The 22,461-nt window shown below is 45.5% G+C and overlaps 1 protein-coding gene across 1 annotated transcript in view; it reads left to right on the top strand.

The window, feature by feature from the left end:
- The window catches only part of LOC127572000 (fibroblast growth factor 12), a 170,866-nt gene that overhangs the window by 42,494 nt on the left and 105,911 nt on the right, over positions 1 to 22,461 (top strand). The window contains exon 3 of the mRNA XM_052018800.1: positions 4,434 to 4,537. Coding sequence (XP_051874760.1) covers positions 4,434 to 4,537 — 104 coding nt within the window. The remainder of the gene's footprint in view (positions 1 to 4,433; positions 4,538 to 22,461) is intronic.

Raw genomic sequence — 22,461 nt, 5'->3', positions numbered from 1 at the left:
AAGAATAAATTGTATAGATACATGGACGGGAGAGGTCTGGAGGGTTATGGACTGGATGCAGGTCAATAGGACTAGCGGAATAAAGTTTTGGCACAGACTAGAAGGACCGAATGGCCTGCTTTCTGTGCTGTATTGTTTTATGGTTCTAAGATAGATTGCCCCCATCTATCTGGTGCCATTTCCTGAGAGGAACGGCTTCTCCCCACCTCACTGAAGCAAGGGCGGCACGGTAGCATAGCGGTTAGTGCGACGCTATTACAGCACCAGCGATCGGGGTACGATTCCCACCGCTGTCTGTAAGGAGTTTGTACGTTCTTCCCGTGTGTCTGCGTGGGTTTCCTCCAGGTGCTCCGGTTTCCTCCCACATTCCAAAGACGTACGGGTTAGGAAGTTGCGGGCGTGCTATGTTGGCGCCGGAAGATAAGATATCTTTATTAGTCACATGTGCATTGAAACACACAGTGAAATGCATCTTTTGCGTAGAGTGTTCTGGCGGCAGCCCGCAAGTGTCGCCACGCTTCCGGCGCCAATATAGCATGCCCGCAACTTCCTAACCTGTACGTCTTTGGAATGTGAGAGGAAACCCGCGTAGACACGGGGAGAATGTACGGACTTCTTACAGACAGCAGTGGGAATTGAACCCAGGTCGCTGGCGCTGTAATAGCGTTATGCAAACCAGTACACTACCGTGCCAACAAAGCGTGGCGACACTTGCGGGCTGACCCCAGAACACTCTGCACAAAAGATGTATTTCACTGTGTGTTTCCATGTACATTTGACTAATAAAGATATCTAGACTGAACCATTGTCTTTTGTGTCACAAGACACTGTAGGTGCTGGAATCTGGAACAAAAGACAAACTGCTGGAATAACTCAGCAGGTCAGGCAGCATCTGCACAGGGAAATGGACAGTCGACGTTTTGGGACTCAACCCTTCATCTGTCATCCTTTCCAGTCCAGATGAAAGGCCTCAACCCGAAACGTCAACTGCCCACTTCCCTCCACAGGTGCTGCCTGACCCGCTGAGTTCCACCAGCACTTTGTCTTTTGCTCTATTGTCTTTGGACCCCGACTGAAACTGTTCCTCAGATAACCAACTGCGTTGCTGTTACCGGCAGTTGTCTGAAACTGAAGCAGTCCATGTTTGTAACATTGGTCACGTTATTTGACCCCAAGATGAGCTTTGGACCATGTGTCTGTACCATCGCCAAGACCACCTGTTTCGAACTCTGCCAGAGCTTGTCTTCTGCTGAAAGCTTTGTCTGTGCCCTTGTTACATCCAGACCTGATTCTTCTAACACATACCCTTATTCTATTTGATGTGAACTTGAGTTCATGTAAAGCTTTGCACCTTGTGTCTTAACCCATCACCCCCGTGCCTGCTGACCAACTTGGGCTCTTGGTTAAGTGATAACTCAATTGAATAAGTACAGGTGCCATCTTTCAGATGTTAAACCAATGCTTCGCGTCGTTTTCTGGGTGAATGTTAAAGAACACCTGACGGTGTTTTGAAGAGAAGGAGCTGAATCCTCCCCAGTGTCCTGGGCCGATATTTATCAACCCAATTAACATCACTAAAAACAGTTGTTGCTTTTTTTGCGGGAAGTTGCTGGGCACAAATTAGGAGTTAATGTTCCTACAACATGGCTGCAGTTCAAAAGTAATGTATATAAATGCAAACAGTGATATTCTTGTGTTTTAATTGATAAACATCCATCAGTTAATCCGCTTGAACAGTACAGCACACAGGAGTAGTCCTTTCAGCCCACCATGTCTGTGCCGATCATGATACCAATCTAACTAATCCCATCTGCCTGCACAAGGTCCATATCCCTCTGCTCCTTGCCTGTTCATATGCTGCAAGTCCCAGGTTCATGTGCCCATCCAAGCCCCTCTTAAAAGCCCCCAACGAATTTGCCTCCACCATACCTATCAGACAACGCATTCCAGGCATCCACCACTCTCTCAGTAAAAAGAAACGTACCCCCCACATCTGTTCTGAACCTACCGCCTCTCACCTTAAATGCATGCTCAATAATGGGGAAAAGATATTGTTTGTCCACTCTACTTCCCTTCAACCATTCAGTTCTTGAACCAGCCGGCACAACCCTTATCACTACAGTTTAGCAACACTATGACCACTTTGATCACTTTACATTAAAATGGACTTTTTTTGGTTCTAATTGTGTTCTTTCTTGTAAAAATTGTGTATGATTTATGTTTAATTTATGTTTTTCTTGTGAATGCTGCTTATCTGATGCTATGTGCCTGTGATGCTGCTGCAAGTAAGTTTTTCACTGCACCTGTGCACACATATACTTGTGCACCTGACAATAGACCTGACTTTATTAAATGCCTCTTAAACCCCTCTATCGTATCTGCCTCCACCACCTCCCCTGGCAGCATGTTCCAGGCACCCACCACTCTCTGTGCAAAACAAAAAGTTGTGTCACAAATCTGCATTAAACTTTTCCCCTCGCACCATAAGCCTTCTAGTATTTGATGGTTCCACCCTAGGGGAAGAAACTCTGACTGCCTACCCTGTCTATGCCTCTCGTAATTTGATACACTTCTGTCAGGCCTTCCCTCAGCCTCCAACACTCCAGAGGAAACAACCCAAGTTTGAGAACTATATTCATTTCTTGGGATGCAGGCCAGCATTTTATTGCCCATCCCTTATTGCCCCCATGAAGGTGGAGGTGAACTGCTGCCTTGAACCGTTGCAGTCCTTCTGGTGAAGGTGCTCATAGAACAGTATAGCAGAGAACAGGCCCTTCGGCCCACAATGTTGTGCTGACATAGCTAATCCCTCCTACCTACAGAATGCTCATATCCCTCCATTTTCCTCTCATTCATGTGCCCATCCAAGCGCCTCTTAAAAGCTCCCAACGAATTTGCCTCCACCATACCTATCAGACAACACATTCCAGGCATCCACCACTCTCTCAGTAAAAAAACATACCCCTCACGTCTGTTCTGAACCTACCCCCCTCACCTTAAATGCATGCCCTCTGGTATTGGACCACTCAGTAATGGGAAGAAGATATTGCTTGTCCACCCTATCTATGCCCCTCATCATTTTATACACTTCCAACAGATCACCCCTCAGTTTCTGCCGCTCCAGAGAAAAGAGCCCAAGTTTGTCCAGCCTCTCCTGATAGCACAAGCCCTCTAATCCAGGCAGCATCCTAGTGAACCTCCTCTGCACCCTCTCTAAAGCCTCGACATTCTTCCTATAGTGAGGTGACCAGAATAAAAGCATCCCATGATGCTTTTGGGTAAATCAAGAGTTCATCTTTATCGTATAAGAGGTTGGTTTAAGAGTCTTATAACGGTGGGATAGAAGCTGTCCTTGAGCCTGGTGGTACGTGTTCTGAAAGTTTTGTATCTTCTGGTGTAGCGGTTAGCATAACACTTTACAGCGCCAGCAACCCGAGTTCAATTCTGGCTGCTGTCTGTAAGGAGTTTGTATGTTCTCCCTGTGTCTGCGTGGGTTTCCTCCAGATGCTCCAGTTTCTTCCCAAAGACGTACGGGTTAGGAAGTTGTGGGCATGCTATGTTGGCGCCGGAAGTGTGGCAACAGTTGCGGGCTGCCCCCAGAACGCGCAACGCAAAAGATTCATTTCACTGTGTGTTTGAATGTACATGTGACTAATAAAGAGATCTTATTTCTAAGTCGTGATGATGTGGGAAGGGGACCTGAAGGTGCTGGTGTTCCATGTACCTGCTGTCCTTTCCTTTGTGATGATAGTGACCTGGGTGAGTAGCTGTTGTGGACCTCGTATCCACTACAGGCACTGTCTGCTGGTGGAGGGAGATATCAAGACTGAATGGGTTGCCAGTCGAGTTGCTTTGTTCTGATTGGTGTTTGAGTACGTTGAGGGTTTTGGAGCTGCACTCATCCAACCAAGTGGAGTCCTCTCCTGAATGAAGTGGAGTCCTCTTCCATCGTGCTCCCGAAGTGTTTGGGATGTCAGAAGGTAGTACAGGAGGATATGCATTTAAGATGGTGGGGGGTGGTTCAAGGGAGATGTGCAGGGCAAGTTTTTACACAGAGGGTGGTGGGTGCCTGGAACGGGCTGCCAGGGGAGGCGGTGGAGGCAGGTACAATAGTGGTTTTTAGGAGGCATGAATATGCAGGAAATGGAGGGATATGGATCGTGCGCAGGCAGAGGAGAATTAATTTAATTTGGTGTCATGTTTGATGCTGACGTTGTGGGCCCAAGGGCCTGTTCCTACACTGTATTGTTCTGTGTTCAGTCACTATGGTCTACCCAGCTGCCTGTCCTTGCAGTCACAATATTTAAGCAACTATCCTGTTGAGGTTCTGGTGACCCTCAGGATGTCGATGGCAGGGGCTGTGGTGATGAGACTGTCACTAGTATCAAGAGTAGGTGGCTGCCACATTCATGAACGATTCTTTCTTTCTCCAGCTCTGTTCAACCTGATTCCTGTGGGACTGCGGGTAGTGGCCATACAAGGAGTGAAGTCTGGCCTCTATGTGGCCATGAACGGTGAAGGTCTTCTCTACAACTCGGTGAGTTCATCCCCTTCTTTGCCCAAACCTCGAGCCAGTGTCGGCCCACTCACTCTGGGTCGGGGGCTGGCTGGGGGAAGCCTGACGTGCTCTGTGTTGTTGACAGGGAAGGAGATGTCTGCAAAGAGTTCAATGTTGTGTTTTTTTGCTGCTGTTTGCTCAGTTTGGGGATAAATTTACAGTATTAAGAATGATGATGTACTCTGAATTCACAAAATTGAATAATTGTAACTACTATTTGTGGTGTGGACTTTGGTCTGAGAAGTTCTGGAACCTCTCTTGTTAGCACCATCTTACTTCGTGTCAAGGGCTGTTGCTGGACGTGGCGTGGTTTGGGGTTGGTGCGGTCTAGCCTCCCCTCATGACCTTCCCCTCCTTCAGCCTTTATAGGCGTCAGCCCTGCGGGTATGGGTTCGAACCCTACGAAGGGCAACGGTCCCTCCCCTCCCATTGCCCTTCTCATCTCCCACCAGTGCTGGAATTAAACAGCTCAGGATGCAATCATAGCGCAGGACGCAAGAGGGTCCATCTTGTGCTGACTCGAGATGTGTTGAGGGTTGATTTGTCAGATGCTTTATGGCCTTTGTCACTGTAACAGCTCGCTCGCAACACAAACTAATCAGTCTGGTTTACCATTGTCAGGTTAATGAACTTCAGAGGTAGTCATTAAACTACAGGCTCTGTAAACACTTTCACTCTTCTAATGCCCCTTGTGAATGTTTGAACATTGCAGTCTCAAACTTCTGTGACGGTTCTTGAATACTTATTTATTCTTTCTGCTTTGGTACATCTGTTCTCCAACTACTCCCTCCCCTGAACACGTTGATGCTGGGTACAGTTGTCCTCTACTCGCTCTTTAGATGCGCCATTTCTCATGTGAAAACGTCTTGTTGTTTCAGCAGAGCACAGTTATGGCAATGAACCCAGTTCTCTCAATAGCATACATGATTGTGTGTGTGTGTGTGTGTGTGTGTGTGTGTGTGTGTGTGTGTGTGTATACACCCAGGACTATTGTTCAGTTTGTTATCTGTACCTACATGTCTGTGATGCTGCTGCAAGGAAGTTCTTCATTGTACCTGAACCTCACCATACTTGTGCACATGACAATAAACTCGACTTGACTTGATTTGTACCCAGCTCTGACAACTCAGCTGGTGAGACAACACTCTGCCATTGAATCCTGAATGTTCAGATACCGTCATGGTGAATTGTGGAGTGGAATTCAACAGGGAATTGTTTTTGTTTACGGGAACCTGCTGCAGAAGGTGCTGGCTTCACGGTAGCGCAGCAGTTAGAATAACATTATTACAGCACCAGTGACCCAGGTTCAATTTCCGTCGCTGTCTGTAAGGAGTTTGTACGTTCTCCCTGTGTCTGCATGGGTTTCCTCCGGGTGCTCCGGTTTCCTCCCACATTCCAAAGACGTGCGGGTTAGGAAGTTGTGGGCATGCTATGTTGGCGCCGAAAGCGTGGCGACACTTGCGGGCTGCCCCCAGAACACTCTACACAAAAGATGCGTTTCACTGTGTGTTTTGATGTACATGTGACTAATAACGATATATCTTATCTTAAATATTGATGTTCACTGAAGAACCTCAAGGAAGGGGAACCTGTTGTCCATCCTTGATCTGGCCTAAATTTGACTCCATTCCCTCATCATGCATCTGATTCTAAACGTCCTTGTACAGGCAATAAATATTTCCGAAGAGGAGCAATAAAAAGGCCAACATGGGCTGACAATGTAATTTGGTCAGATGGTCCTTGAGTAGACTCCCAGAGCACTTGATCACTGCCTGTCTGATGGTTCTTGAATGACTGCATGTTGAATTGGATAAACACTTACCATATGTGTGGGTGATGCACAGGTTTGTAAAGTATCAGAAACATTAATAGATCCAAGTCACATAGTCAAGCGATCGCTTTTGCCCTTTAAAGGGTGACGGAGATAAAGTCCTGATGTTCTGTTTAAGGATGAATGGTCCTTGTGAAAGATTCAGTGCTTGCACACATCCTCACTAACCTTTTGCATCATTTTGATTTGGTTTCACCCTGATAGCTCCGACCTCTCTTGACCACATACCGCGTACGTTAAATGCTAGCGTTTCATTTGTCATTGGTTTCTAGCCCTGACTGGACACAACTTCTCACCCAACACCACCACAGTGCTTCCATTTGAACGAAAAAAAAACACATTAACCTTTACAAGTTGACTTCCAGACAAGATACCAAACTGAGGCTCTGTGTTCCCATGCGGGCAAACAGATTAGTTCTCCCAGCACTACTGTGAGAAAGTCCATGGAGGATTTCCCCTTGTCTCACAGCTACAGATGCCAGAAATGAATGATCTCCCCATCTCTTTCTGGGAGCTTACTGGGCACGATTGACTCCTGTACCTGTATATTGTTTCCTTACATTGGCTTGTATTTATGCAGCACTTTATGTCATACAGGATAGCACAGGAACGGGCCCTTTGGCCCCCCATGTCTGTGCCGACCATGATGCTAATCTAAACTAATCCCAAACTGCCTACACATGGTCTATATTTCTCTATTCCTCTATTCCCTGCCTGTTCCTGCGTCTGTCTAAATGCCTTGTTGCTATCGCATCGAGGAGCATTTGATGTCTCTGAGCCTGTGCTTGATGGGAGTTCAGAAGGATGAGGGGGGATCTCACTGAAACCTGAGAGGCCTGGATAGTGTGGATGTGCAGAGGATATTTCCATCACTAGGAGAGTCAAGGATTTGAGGGCACAGCCTCAGAATAAAGGGACGTCCCTTTAGAACTGAGATGAGGAGGAATTTCTTCAGCCAGAGGGTGGTGAATCTGTGGAATTCATTGCCACAGAGGGCTGTGGAGGCCAAGTCATTGGGTGTATTTAAGGCAGAGATTGACAGCTTCTTGATTGGTAAGGGGGTTAAGGGTTAGAGGGAGAAAGTGGGAGAATGGGATTTGAAAAAAGAGGAATCAACCATGATTGAATAGCGGAGCAGATCCAATGGGCCGAAAGGCCAAATTCTGCTCCTATACCTTGTGGTTTTATGGTATGTGTTTCCACCACCTCCACTGACAGCACATTCCAGGCACCAACCACACTCTGTATAAAAAAAAAAACTTGCCTCGCAAATCTCCTTTAAAACTTTCTCCCTTTCGCCCTGAACCTATGCCCTCCAGTATTTGACATTTCAACACTTGGAAAAAAGATTCTGAATGTCTACCTTATCAATGCCCCTCAGCCTCTGATTTCCAGAGAAAACAATCCAAGTTTGTCCAACCTCTCCTTATAGCATTACACTCCAATCCAGGCAGCATCCAGGTAAACCTCCTCTGCAGCATCTCTGAAGCCTCCACATCCTTCCTGTAGTGTGGCGACCAGAACTGCATGCAATACTCTGGAGTTTTATTAGCTGCAGCATGACTTGCCGATTTTTATACTCAGTGCCTCAACTGAGAGGGCAACCTTCTCTAACCCTGAAGAAGGTTAGGGTGGTAACATACTTTACCACCCTGTCTATTTGTGTGGCCACATCCACAGAGCTATGGACTTGCAGCCTGAGATCCTTCTGCACAGCTCAAAGTTTTATAGCTCACCAATTGAAGTTCAACCATCTTGATGGTCCAGAAAACTAGATGACCAATTGTGGGCAGTAAGTTCCCTCAAGTACAAGAACAGGAGAAGGAGCATGGCCCACCATTCCATCTGATCATGGCCGATCTAACCCAGGCCTTGTCAATTCCTCTTCTGTGTCATTTCTTATAATTCTCAATACCACAATCTTTCAAAAAAAAATTAACTGTTTCCTCTTGAAATACCTCCAATGATCTAGCCTCCAGAGAGCTGCCATAGAAGAAATTGATAAAGAACAGTTTAGTGTTAGTGAGGAAATAATTTTTAGAACATAGAACATAGAACATTACAGCACAGTACAGGCCCTTCAGCCCACAATGTTGTGCCAACATTTTACCCTGCTCTAAGATCTATCTAACCCTTCCCTCCCACATAGCCCTCCATTTCTTTATCATTCATGTGTCTATCTAAGAGTCTCTTAAATGTCCCTAATGTATCTGCCCCCACAACCTCTGCCGACAGTGCATTCCATGCACCCACCACTCTCTGTGTAAAAACTTACCCCTGACATCCCCCTTATACCTTCCTCTAATCACCTTAAAATTATGCCCCCTCGTGTTAGCCATTGTCGCCCTGGGAAAAAGTCTCTGACTGTCCACTCGATCTATGCCTCTTATCATCTTGTACACCTCCATAAAGTCACCTCTCATCCTCCTTCTCTCCAAAGAGAAAAGCCCTCGTTCGCTCAACCTATCCTCATAAGACATGCTCTCCAATCCAGGCAGCATCCTGGTAAATCTCCTCTGCACCCTCTCTAAAGCTTCCATATCCTTCCTATAATGAGGTGATCAGAACTGAACACAATAATATTCCTAATGGTATTGACGCATCTCTCCTGTTCTTCAGAATAGACCACCTGAGAGAGATGAAGCCTAACTTTAACGTATCTGGTAATTGGTAATTGATTTATTATTGTCCAATGCATCAAGGGCACATCCCTCCCCACCATCGGGAGTATCTACAGGAGATGCTGCCTCAAGAAGGCAACATCCATCATCAAAGATCCCCACCATCTGAGCCATGCCATCTTCTCACAGCTCCCATTGGGCAGGAGGTATAGAAGCCTGAAGTCCCACACCACCAGGTTCAGGAACAGCTACTTCCCTTCAACCATTCGTTTCTTGAACCAACCGGCACAACCCTAATCACTACCTCTGTATAGCAACACTACTTTGATCACTTTACACTACAATGGACTTTGGTTTTTTTTGTTCTATTTGTGTTCTTTCTTGTAAAAATTGTCAATAGTTTATGTTTGATTTATGTTTTTCGTGTGAATGCTGCTGCAAGTAAGTTTTTCATTGCACCTGTGCACACATGTACTTGTTCATATAACAGTGAACTAAAATTTGACTTTGTCACATGTACCAAGTTCTGTGAAAAACTTTTGTGTACCAACCAGACAGATCATTGCCATACATAAGTACGTCACGGTAGTAAAAAGAAAACAGATAAAAACAACAGAATGCAGAATATAGTGTTGCAGTTACAGAGAAACATAGACAAATAAAGTGCAAGGCCACAACACTGTAGGTTGGGATATCAAGAGTTCATCTTTTAGCGTATGAGAAGTCCGTTCACTAGTCTGATAACAGTGGAACAGAAGCTGTCCTTGAGCCTGGTGGTACATGTTCTCAAGCTTTTGTATCTTCTGCCTGATGGGAGGGGGGAGAAGGGAGAATGTCCGGGGTGGGTGGGGTCTTTGATTATGTTGGCTGCTTTCCTGAGGCAGCGAGAAGTGTAGACAGAGTCCATGGAGGAAAGGCTGGTTTCTGCAATGTGCTGGGCTGTGTCCACAACTCTCAGCAGCTTCTTGCGGCAAGGCCATACCAAGCCGTGATGGATCCAGATAGGGTGCTTTCTATGGTGCATCTGTAAAAATTGGTAAGAATCGTGGGGGACATGCCGAATTTTTTTTGCCTTCTGAGGAAGTAGAGATGTTGGTGTGCTTTCTTGGCCATTGCGTCGATATAGTTGGACCAGGACAAATTGTTGGTGATGATTACATCTCGGAATTTGAAGCTCTCAATCATCTCCAACTCAGTAGCATTCATACAGACAGGGTCCACCCAGAGTTTTTTGCTTGAACAGCCATGACCTTCTGACTCTGAAGCTATAACCTGCTGTAGATTTCATGTACTTCCCCATCATGTACACAAACCATCAATGGGAAATTGGTATATCATTGCCACATGTACTGAGGTCCAGTGAAAGACTATTGGTGATGTTCACTTCCAGGAACTTGAAGCTTTCGACCCTCTCGACCTCAGTGGGAAAGATCCCATGGAGAGAGTGGGTGGTGGCAGATACAGAGAGATGGAAGGATCCTGAGGAACTGGCGCAATAGGTGTCTGAGAATGATTCAACAGTACCGATTACCAGGAGATTGACATTAATTGAGAAACAGTTCCAAAGCACAGGATGGTCAGTAACCAAAGGGGACAGATTGCGGTAACCTCCAAAAACCATAGAACCATAGGACCATAGGACCATAGAACCATAGAAGCATACAGCACAAAACAGGCCCTTCGGCCCACCATGTTGTGCCGTCCATCAAACCACCCTCACACTATCTAACCCTTTCCTCCCGCATATCCCTCTATCTCACATTCCTCCATGTGCCTATCCAACAAACTCTTGACCCTGTCCAATGTATCTGCCTCCACCATCACCCCAGGCAGTGCATTCCATGCACCAACCACTCTCTGGGTGAAAAACCTCCCCCTGACATCTCCCCTGAACCTTAAAGCAATGCCCTCTCATCTTGAGCATTGGTGCCCTGGGAAGGAGGTGCTGGCTGTCTACTCTATCTATTCCTCTCAATATTTTATATACCTCTATCATGTCTCCTCTCATCCTCCTCCTTTCCAGTGAATAAAGCCCTAGCACCTTAAGCCTCTCCTCATATTTCCATATGCTCTAATCCAGGCAGCATCCTGGTAAATCTCCTCTGCACCCTCTCCAACGCCTCCACATCCTTCCTATAATGAGGTGATCAAAACTGAACACAGTACTCTAAGTGTGGTCTAACTAGAGTTTTGTAAAGCTTTGATGTTTAGAATTGCAAGGCCTGAAAGCAGGGTGGAAACAGATTCAATAGAAACTTTCAAAGGCCAGTTGAATTTGTCAGGTGGAAAATAATTGGAAGAGATACTGGGACGGAGTGGGACTGACTTTGAAGTACTTTTAAACAGTTCACACACGATGGGCTGATTACCCATTTGTACTGCAAGATTCTCTGAACCTTCAGGGATTTGTCGTCATCTTTGGACAGTTCAGGTTTGACTGGGCTGTCTGTTGGTTGTTGAGGGTTGCTGGGAGAAGGGTTGCAGCCTACTTGCACTGGCCCTGATGGTAAAGCACGTCCATTCTCATTTTATCTCCCCAGATTAAATAACGCCAGCAAGTCGGAGCCTGCCTGAGTCTGTCTCTGGCTGCAAACTTGAAGCCTTTAGAAACGAAAGCGCCTCATTAATTATTAATTCAGAAAGTATTTTCGACCTAGAAATTGCTCTCTGGTAATTGCAGTTGTTGCTGCCTGTTGTAACGTTCCACATTAGAAATTTATAGGCTAGGCTTTGACAAATGTCGTGCTATGTTTTCACGAAGAGCCGAGAGGCGATTTCACTGCCTCCTCACCTGTGAATCACTGACTCTACTACACAACTGTGCTGAGGGTGATGTGACAGGATTGAGCAAGAGAAGACATTTCCACTCGTGGGGAGTCTGGAGCCAGAGATCATAAATATATGATGGTCGATAATGAATGGAATTGGGAATTCAGGCCAAACCTCTTTGCCCAGCAGTGAGGATGTGGAGTGTACTCCCACAGAGTGTGATTGAGGTGGCTAGCAGAGTCCCAATTCCGATGTTTCTGCTTGATGTGATCCTCCTGCCAAACCTCCAGCAAACTTCAGCTGCTTTTCTTTCTATTTTACTTTCTTCCTGTCTGTTTATTCAGCTTTCACTTAAACGCATCTGCAATTCTTTTCACTTTTCCCCTTTGAGCACCTTCATAATTTTGAAGAACAGAGAAATGTCCTTCTCACCTCTTCAACTTTCCTGAATGGTAAAGTCATCCACTTCTAGCATCCCTCTTGTGTCTTCTCCAGTGCCCCCCTATCCTCTGGCATAACAAAAAGAGAGTTATAGAGCCACACAGCAAGGAAACAGGCCCTTCAGCCCATCATGCGCATGCTGACCCATGCACACTAATCCCATTTACCTGCATTAGGTTCACAGCTTTCTGTGCCTTGGTGATTCAGATACTTGTCTAGGTACTTCCTAAATGTTGTGAGAGCATCTACCTCCACCAGTATATAAGGGTTATAGACTCAACCAGCTCCATCACGGGCACAACCCTTCCCACCATTGAGGACATCTTCAAGAGGCGATGCCTCATGAAGGCGGCATCCATCACTAAGGACCCTCACCACCCGGGACATGCCCTCTTCTCGTTACTACCATCGGGGAGGAGGTACAGGAGCCTGAAGACCCACACTCAATGACTCAGGAACAGCTTCTTCCCCTCTGCCATCAGATTTCTGAATGGTCCATGAACCCATGAACACCACCTCGTTATTCCTCTTCTGCACTTTTTTTTTGGTGACTTACAGTAACTTTTATGTCTTTGCACTGTACTGCTGCCGCAAAACAACACATTTCACCTCATATTAGTCAGTGATAATAATTCTGATTCTGATATTGAGAGGCATAGATAGATGCCTTTGTGGAGGTTTATAAAATCATGGGGGGCATAGATAAGGTGAATGGCCACAGTCTTTTCTCCAGGGTAGGGGAGTCTAAAAGTAGTGTACATTTAAGGTGAGAGGGGAAAGGTTTAATGGGAACCTGAGAGGCAGATTTTTCACACAGAGGGTGGTGGGTGTGTGGAACGAGCTGCCGAAGGAAATGGTCGAGGCGGGTACAATTACGAATGTTTAAGAAACATTTCAACAGGTACATGGATAGAAAATATTTAGAGGGATATGGACTAAGCTCAGACAAATGGGACTAGCTTGGATAGACATCTTGATCAGCATGGACCAGTTGGGCCGAAGGGCCTGTTTCCATGCCTGTACAACTCTATGACTCTGGATGGTCAAAATCTTTTTCTCATGGTAAGGGTATCAAAACCATGAGGGGACAGGTTTAAGGGGAGAGGAAGGAGTTTTAAAGGGGATCTGGGGCTGTTTTATTTTCACACAGTGGTTGCTGAGCGTCGCACGGTGGCGGACAGATACAATTACTGTGTTGAAGAGGCATTTCAACAGACACTGAACTAGACAAAGAACGGAAGGATACGGTCTGAATGCAGGTTATTGTGGATTTGTGTAGATGGGCAAAAAGGTCGGCATAGACATGTTGGGCCGAAGGACCTGTTTCTTTGCTGTCCGACTCTATGATGCTCTGACACCTTCTCCTGCAGCACATTCCAGATTCCAACCACACAATAAAAGAGCTCCCCCTCAGATCGCCTCTAAACCTCCTACTCCCACCCATCAAGCCGTATCTTCTTGTCTTGGACCCTTCTCATAAGAAGAAAAAGTGTCCATCCATCCACCCATCATCTCTCCCTCCCTCCCTCCCTCCCTCCCTCCCTCCCACCCCACTTACTGTTGTATCCCCTCTCTCAGGTCACCCCTCATACTCCTCTGCTGCAGGGAAAACAAATCCAGCCTATCCAGTCTCTCCTTCTCTTTGAGAGGCTGAAACTGTGCAGAGTGCTCCAGTTAAAAAGAAGCCACTCCACACATGGACCTTTCCACCATCCTGGATCTCCACAAAGTTCCCCAGTTGGACAAGGTTAGGTGGTCAGAGTGAGCAGGGTAGAGGGAATGAGGTCTGGAGGTGTGTTTTGGGTCCAGGCTTATGCTTACGTGGAACTGGGGCCTCGGAACAAAGCCCTCTGTGAGATGTTCTGAGATCGTTGGACGGCCTGTGTAATGAAGAAGAGGAGCTGGAGCAGTGATATGAGATTCTCTCTTGAACCTGACAATCAGCAATCAATTGGGGTTTGAAGATTCTCCACAATGGATGTTGGTCATGGATTTATGAAAGGAAACCATGTTTAACTTGTCTATTGGAATTTCTCGAGAAAATGACTAGTAGGGACTTATATAAGACATTGGTGATGGTGCGCTTGGAGTATTGTGTACAGTTTTGGTCACCCTGTTATAGGAAAGATGTTATTAAACTAGAAAGAGTGCAGAAAAGATTTACCAGGATGTTGCCCGGACTTGGGGGCCTGAGTTACAAGGAGAGGTTGTGTAGACTAGGACTTTATTTCCTGGAATGTAGGAGATTGAGGGGTGACCTGATAGAGGTTTATAAGATCATGAGGGGCATAGACAGGGTGAAAGCACACAGTCTTTTTCCCAGGGAGGGGGTGCTAAAAACAAGAGGGCATAGGTTTAAGATCAGAGGCGCAAGATTTAAAAGGGACATCAGGGGCAGCTTCTTCACGCAAAGGGTGGTGCGTATTTGGAATGAGCTGCCAGAAATAATGGTTGAGGCGGGCACATTAGCAAAATCTAAAAGCCATCTAGACAAATACATGGATAGGGAAGGTTTAGAGTGCTGTGGGCCAAACGTGGGCAGATGCGACCAGCTCGCTGGGCAACACAGTAGGCATCGACGAGTTGGGCCGAAGGGCCTGTTTCCATGCTGTATGACTCTATGGCTCTGCAGGAGATGATGAGAAACAATGTCTATCTAAGTGTAGGAGACATAGAAACAAACCCTTGAGCCCACTGTCTCTGTACCAACCCATGCCTATCTGTACTAATCCCACTTGCCTACATGAAATCCATATTCCTCTATGAAGGGTCTCGACCCAAAACATCGACTGTTCGTTTCCATCCGCAGATGCTGCCTGACCCGCTGAGCTCCTCCAGCATTTTGTGTGTTGCTGCAGATTCTAGCATCTGCAGTCTCCTCTGTCCCCCTCTCTGCCTTGCTCATTCAAGTACCTGTCCAGGGCTTCAGCCTTTTGATTACATTCCACATGGGAGGTTGGTCAACACAATGGAATTCGGGGTCATATATTGGCATGGATTGGGAATTGGCTAATGGACAGAATGGGAATAAATTGGACAAGATAAGATAAGATATCTTTATTAGTCACATGTACAGACAGGCAGTGATCAAGTGCTCTGGGAGTCAACTCGAGGACCATCTGACCAAATTACATTGTCAGCCCATGTTGGCCTTTTTATTGCTCTTCTTCGGAAATATTTATTGCCTGTACAAGGACGTTTAGAATCAGATGCATGATGAGGGAATGGAGTCAAATTTAGGCCAGATCAAGGGTGGACAACAGGTTCCCCTTCCTTGAGGTCCTTCAGTGAACACCAATATTTAAGATAAAATATATCGTTATTAGTCACATGTACATCGAAACACACAATGAAATGCATCTTTTGCGTAGAGTGTTCTGGGGGCAGACCGCAAGTGTCGCCACACTTCCGGCGCCAACATAGCACGCCCACAACCTCCTAACCCGTACGTCTTTGGAATGTGGGAGGAAACCGGAGCACCCGGAGGAAACCCACGCAGACACGGGGAGAACATACAAACTCCTTACAGACAGTGGCGGGAATTGAACCTGGGTCCCTGGCGCTGTAATAGCGTTACGCTAACCACTACACTACCGTTTCTCATATTGGCAGGCTGTGACCGGTAGGGTACTGAAGGGATTAGTACTCATGCTCACTTATTCACAATATATATCAATGCTGAAAATGTGACCAGTTTCCAAGCTTGCTTGTGATACAAAACCAGGTGGGATTGTGACTGCAGAGGAAGATGTAGAGGTCTCAAGGGGATATGGACAAGCTGAGAGCGCGGGCAAGAATATGGCAAATAGAAGATAATGTGGAAAAATGTGAGGTCATCCACTTTCATGCATAACACAAATAAAAACAGTGTTCTTTTTAAAATGGTGACAAAGTGGGAAATATTAATGTTCACAAGGATTATAAGCATCTTGTATACAGAGCCATAGAGACTTACAGCATGGATACAGGCCCTTCGGTCCAAATCGTCCATGCCAAGTTACTGTATTTTAATACAACATAGGTTACTGTATTCTAATGTGCTGGTGCAGCAAGCAGTTTGCAAAGTGAAGAGTATGAGAGGATTTGAGTATAAGAGTGAAGTTGACGTACTACAGTTCTATAAGAGGTTTCTTTATTAGTCACATGTGCATCGAAACACACAGTGAAATGCATCTTTTTGCGTAGAGTGTTCTGGAGCAGCCCACAAGTGTCGCCACGCTTCTGGCACCAACATAGCATGCCCACAACTTCCTAACCCATACGTCTTTGGAAGGTGGGAGGAAACCGGAGCACCCAGAGGAAACCCACGCAGACACGGGGAGAACGTACAAACTCCTTACAGACAGTGGCTGGATTTGAACCCGGGTCGCTGGCACTGTAAAGCGCTACGCTACCGTGCCTGCCTGGTATAGGGTCTTGGTGAAACTACATCTGAAGTATTATAGAGACACAAGAAATTCTTCAGATGCTGGAATCTGGAGCAATACACAAAAAGTGCTGGAGGAACTCAGCAGGTCAGGCAGCATCTACAGAGGGAGGTAAACAGTCGATGTTTCGGGCCAAGTCCCTTCACCAGGACTCATCCGGAATCATCATTTTTTGAAGTATTATATATAGTTTTTGTCTTCTTGTGAAAAGAAAAGGATATACTTGACATTGAGGGAGTGCAAGGAAGATTCACTAAACTGGTTCCAGGAACATCGGGTTTGCTTTATTATTGGTATTGGTTTACTATTGTCACTTGTACCGAGGTCCAGTGAAAAACTTGTCTTGCATACCAATCAAACAGGTCAATTCATTATACAGTACAGTTACATTGAGTTAGTACAGAGTGCATTGATGTAGTACAGGTAAAAACAATAACAGTACAGAGTAAAGTGTCACAGCTACAGAGAAAGTGCAGTGCAATAAGGTGCAAGGTCACAACAAGGTAGATTGTGAGGTCAGAGTCCATCTCATTGTATAAGGGAACCGTTCAATAGTCTTATCACAGTGGGACTGAAGCTGTCCTTAAGTCTGGTGGTACGTGCCCTCAGGCTCCTGTATCTTCTGCCTGATGGAAGAGGAGAGAAGAGAGAATGACCCAGGTGGGTGGGGTCTTTGATTATGCTGGCTGCTTCACCAAGGCAGCGAGAGGTAAAGACAGAGTCCAAGGAGGGGAGGCTGGTTTCCGTGACACAATGGGCTGTGTCCACAGCTCTCTGCAGTTTTTTGCAGTCCTGGGCAGAGCAGTTGCCATACCAAGCCATGACACATCCAGATAGGATGCTTTCTATGGTGCATTGATAAAAGTTGGTGAGTATCAAAGGGGACAAACCAAATTTCTTTGGCCTTCTGAGGAAGTAGAGGCACTGGTGAGCTTTCTTGGGCGTGTCATCTACGTGATTTGACCAGGACAGGCTATTGGTGACATTCACTCCCAGGAACTTGAAGCTCTCAACCCTCTCAACCTCAGCACTGTTGATGTAGACAGGTTAGGTGAGATTGAGTAGACTAGACCTGCATTCAGTTGAGTTTGGAATAATGAGAGGAGATCTCATTGAAGCTTATTATAGAGGGCAACGGATTGAATGCCAGGAAGTGGTTCCCTGGCTAAGGAGTCCAGAACCTGGGGTCACAGTCAGAATAAAGTGTAGGCCATTTAGGACTGAGAAGAGGAGGGGTCTGTATGCGCAGAAGGTGATGACGTCTTGGAATTTTCTGCCCTCGAGCACTCTGGAGGCTCAGTCATTGAGCTTATTCGAAGCAGAGATCAATATATTTCAGAATATTAGGAGAATATTAGGGATAATAGTATTGAGGTGGAAGTCAGCCATGATCTTGACGAATGGCGGAGCAGCCCTCTTGGGCCAAATGGCCTTATCGTGCTCCTACTTCGTATGTCCTTCTGCCTCAAGACTGAGCTCATCAGCTGGAACACAGATATGTGTGAGCGGTGCAAAATTCACAAATTTTGATCAAAGGCAACATCCCTGACACTCATCCAGATATCCTGCCTTTGATTTTTGCATCTGCCCTGGGAGCATTTGATGGGACAGTAAAGGATCTTTGCTCCGTGTCTAACCTGTTTTATTTTATCTTTTGTTTTGGCCTTTTACCTCAGGCACTCACTTTATGTGGATTCTTTTCTTGTATTTATGTGTTTTAAAATAACTTTACTAAAACGTTACAAACATAAAGAAAAAACTATCATCCTTGTCCAGACACATTCCAACCCTGCAGTGCCCATGGGTCCTGGAAGATCTCCAGCAAGCCAGTGGAGACCACATGGGCACACTATGGGCCCTGGAGCATGAACATTACCTCCTGCTCTCTCTGTCCTGGGAGTGTTTGATGAGACAGTGTAGAGGGAGCTTTACTCTGGCTGCCTCTTCTGTGTAAGTGATTCATACCAACCAAAAATTATTCCCAGTGGCACTATCCTTTGAGCAGTAAATATTCCAGAAAAGTTTTTTGTTCCGAAATATCACCATGGCAATTATCTTGGAAGGCAATCCCAGAGGTTGTAGTCTATATAATCTCAGTAGGTTCTGCAGGCAGGTATTGAGGAATTAGCAAAGAGTTGCAGGTCCTGCTTCTTAAAGGGAATACAGTCATTCAGCACTGAAACGGGCCCTTCGGCCCACCACGTACATGCTGGCCTTCAAGTACCTAATCCCATTTACCAGCACTTGGCCCATAGCCTTCTAGCCTTGGCAGTGCAAGTACTTGTCTGGATACTTCCTGTATGCTGTGAGACTCCCTGCCTCCACTGCCTCTCAGGCAGTACGTTCCAGATTGCAAACTCAATCTGGATGGGAAAAAAAACTTCCCCCTGATCTGGAGAATAATCTCTGGGTTACTCACTGTGTCACATACCAGTGAGTATAGAAAATAGGTCAGTGGAAATGAATACATGACTGGTACAGGAGGAGGAGGGATTAGTTTCTTGGGGCTTTGGGGACAGGTCCTGGGGAAGGTGAGACCTCAGGCCAGACAGAGTCCATCTCAACAGGGCCAGGGCCAAAATCCTTCTGGACAGGTAGGAAGGGTTTACACTATCTTGTAAAGAAGGAGGTCATTAAACTGTTTCCTAATTCTTTAAAATCTGTTGAAAATAAACTTGGTGAGTTTGAAGCTAAACTCGCCCAAGACTGTAAAAAGTTGCAGAGAGTTGTGAACGTAGCCCACTCTATCACACAAACCAAGCTCCCTTCCGTTGATTCTACACTTCCTGCTGCCTCGGGAATGCAGCCAACATGATCAAGGAACCCCCCCCCCCCACCCTGGTTATTTTCCATTCCCCTCCCTCCCATCGGGCAGAAGATACAAAAGCTTGAGAGCACGTACCACCAGGCTCAAGGACAGCTTCTACCCCACTGGTATCAGACTCTTGAATGAACCTGTCATACACTAAAAGATAAACTTTTGATCTCCCAATCTACCTCATCATGGCCCTTGTATTTTATTTGTCTACCTGCTCTGCACTTTCTCTAAATGTAACACTATATTCTGCATTCTGTTTTCTTTTTTCGACCTTGATGTATTTATGTATGATGTGGCCTGTCTGGATGGCACGCAAGCAAAAGTTTTTCACTGCATCTCGGTACATGTGACAGTAATAAACCAGTACCAAGACCAAAATCTGCCTGGAGGACTTTTACCTTTTTTCTGTCTATATTATATAACTACAACTTCTGGGACTGCTTTCCTAGATAGTTATTGCTGTGACATTCAGAACAAACAGATTATTTAGTGCTCAACAAAGGATGGTAGTACTGGGAATAATTTTTGGTTTGTACGTATCACTCACATTGAAAAGGCAACAGAGGTTAAAGTTCCCTCCACACTGTCTCATCAAACACTCCCAGGGCAGTGACAGAAGGAGGTAACATTCATGGTCCAGGTGCCCATGTGGTCTCCACTGTCTTGCTGGAGATCTTCCAAGACCTGTGGGCACCACAGAGAACGTATCCTGGATAAGTTGGATAACTTTTCTTTTAATTTAAGTTTTGTAATATTTTAATAAAGATTAAAAAGGGAGAGAAGGAAGAGCAGACAAGTGTTGAACTTTAGACAGAAAGGAGCTTTGCTGTACTTAATACAATCTACCTTATCCTATCTTCAGTCCTGAAGAAGGGTCGTGACCCGAAACGTTGACCGCCTGCTTTACTCCACGGATGCTGCCTGGCCTGCTGAGTTCCTCCAGCATCATAGTGCTTTCCATCTTCCTTATCATGGCCTTGCACCTTATTGTCTGCCTGCACTGCACCTTCTCTGTAACCTGTGACACTGTATTCTACAATCTTTTATTGCTTTTCCCTCGTACTACCTCAATGTACCGATGTAATGAAATGATCTGTATGGATGGTATGCAAAACAAAGTTTTCACTGTACCTCAGTACATGTGACATTAACTAATTACCAATTACTTAATGGTTTATAGCTAAAAGCAAGGAATGTTGTGAATAAGGCAGATGAGCTAAAGGCACAGAAGTAACCAGTACTGAAGCAAAGAGAGGCAAGGGTGTCTATAGGGCTTTCAGTTGAGATAAAGCGGGTGATTAACGAATAGATGTGGTGACAGTATTGGTTAAAGGGAGAAGGGATGACTGAGTGAATTGATCATTACATGAGTCTAGAACTACTTGGGCCATGAAGTGTGTGTCAGACACCAGGAGGTTAATGCAGCAGAGTCCTGGAAAAATAGAAGTGAAATTAAAAGTGGTTAGGAAGTGAAAGAGAGAGCACAAAAAAAAGACTGGAAAGTAAAATTAAAAAGGATCCTGAAAATTTATTATTAATGCATGAAGAGAACATAGAACATAGAAAAACTACAATTCTTGTGTCGTAAGAGTAAAATTAAGGAAAGAGTAGGGTTTATTAAGGACCTAAAAGGTGACACATATGTGGAGGGGGAGATGGAGAAGGTGGTTCTAAACAAGAGTCTTGCTGTTGTCTCCACAGAAGAGGGCAATGATACACTTTGTGGTTGAGGATAGCGAATGTGAAATATTGGAGATAAGTGTAGTAAAAGAAGAGGTACTAATGGGTTTGGTACCTTGGAAGGTGAATAAATTGCCAGGCCCAGATGAAATGTACCCCAAGCTGTTAAAAGAAATACGGGAGGAAATCTCTGTGGCACTAACCATTGTTTTTCAATCCTCGGGGGGTACAGAAGTGGTGCCAGAGGACTGGCTGTCTGCTAATCTTGTACAGTTATTGTAAAGGGAGGAAGGGGTAATGTACTTACAGACAGTTAGTTTAACTTTGAAAATTATTGGAATCAATTCCAAGGAATACAATGTCCTCATTTAGCTTGGCACAAATTAATCAAGGACAGTTATCCAAAAGCAAAAGAGAAACTGCAGGTGCCGGAAATCTGAAATAAAAATAAAAAATGTTGGAAATGATCGGCAGGTCAGGCAGCATCTGTGGAGGGAGAAAATGAGTTAATGTTTCACATCAATGACCTTTTACCAGATACAATGTTAGCGTAATGCTTTACAGCACCAGCGACCCAGGTTCAATTCCCGCCGCTGTCTGTAAGGAGTTTGTACGTTCTCCCCGTGTCTGCGTGGGTTTCCTCCGGGTGCTCCGGTTTCCTCCCACATTCCAAAGACGTACAGGTTAGGAAGTTGTGGGCGTGCTACGTTGGCGCCAGAGCGTGGCGACACTTGCGGGCTGCCCCCCAGAACACTATGCAAAAAATGCATTTCACTGTGTGTTTTGGTACATGTGACTAATAAAGATCTTATCTTATCAATGAAGTGGACGGTACTGAGGGGTGTGGAGTCCATGCCCACAGATCCTTGAGGGTTATAGGACAGGGTGAAAGTTAAAAGTGAGATGCTTCCTTTATCAGGCAAGGTATGGGGGACAAGAGCAGGGAGGTTATGCAAGAACTGTATACAGCTCCTGTTCTCAGCCATAGCTTAAGATCTGTGTACAGTTCTGGCCACCATATTACAGGCACGATGTGATTTCACTGGATAAGGTGCGGAGGAGGTTTGATAAGGATGTTGTCAGGACTGGAAAATTGCATCCATAAGGAAAGATTGATTAAGTTGAGGTTGTTTCCTACAGAGTAGAGAGGGCCAAGAAGAGACTTAATTGAGGTGTTTACTGTTATGAGCAGTCTAGACATAGTAAATATGGAAGATTTATTTGCCCAAGTAGAGTCATGCCAGGTGGTGTAGATTAAAGATAATTGTTAGAAGGATCCTGAAAGGCCTGAATAGTCTATGGTCTGAGGGCACAGC

The sequence above is a fragment of the Pristis pectinata genome, chromosome 6 (assembly GCF_009764475.1).
Source record: "Pristis pectinata isolate sPriPec2 chromosome 6, sPriPec2.1.pri, whole genome shotgun sequence".
Classification (NCBI taxonomy): Eukaryota; Metazoa; Chordata; class Chondrichthyes; order Rhinopristiformes; family Pristidae; genus Pristis; species Pristis pectinata.
Note: the sequence above shows the minus strand (reverse complement) of the source record. Positions and strands in the feature narration are given on the sequence as shown.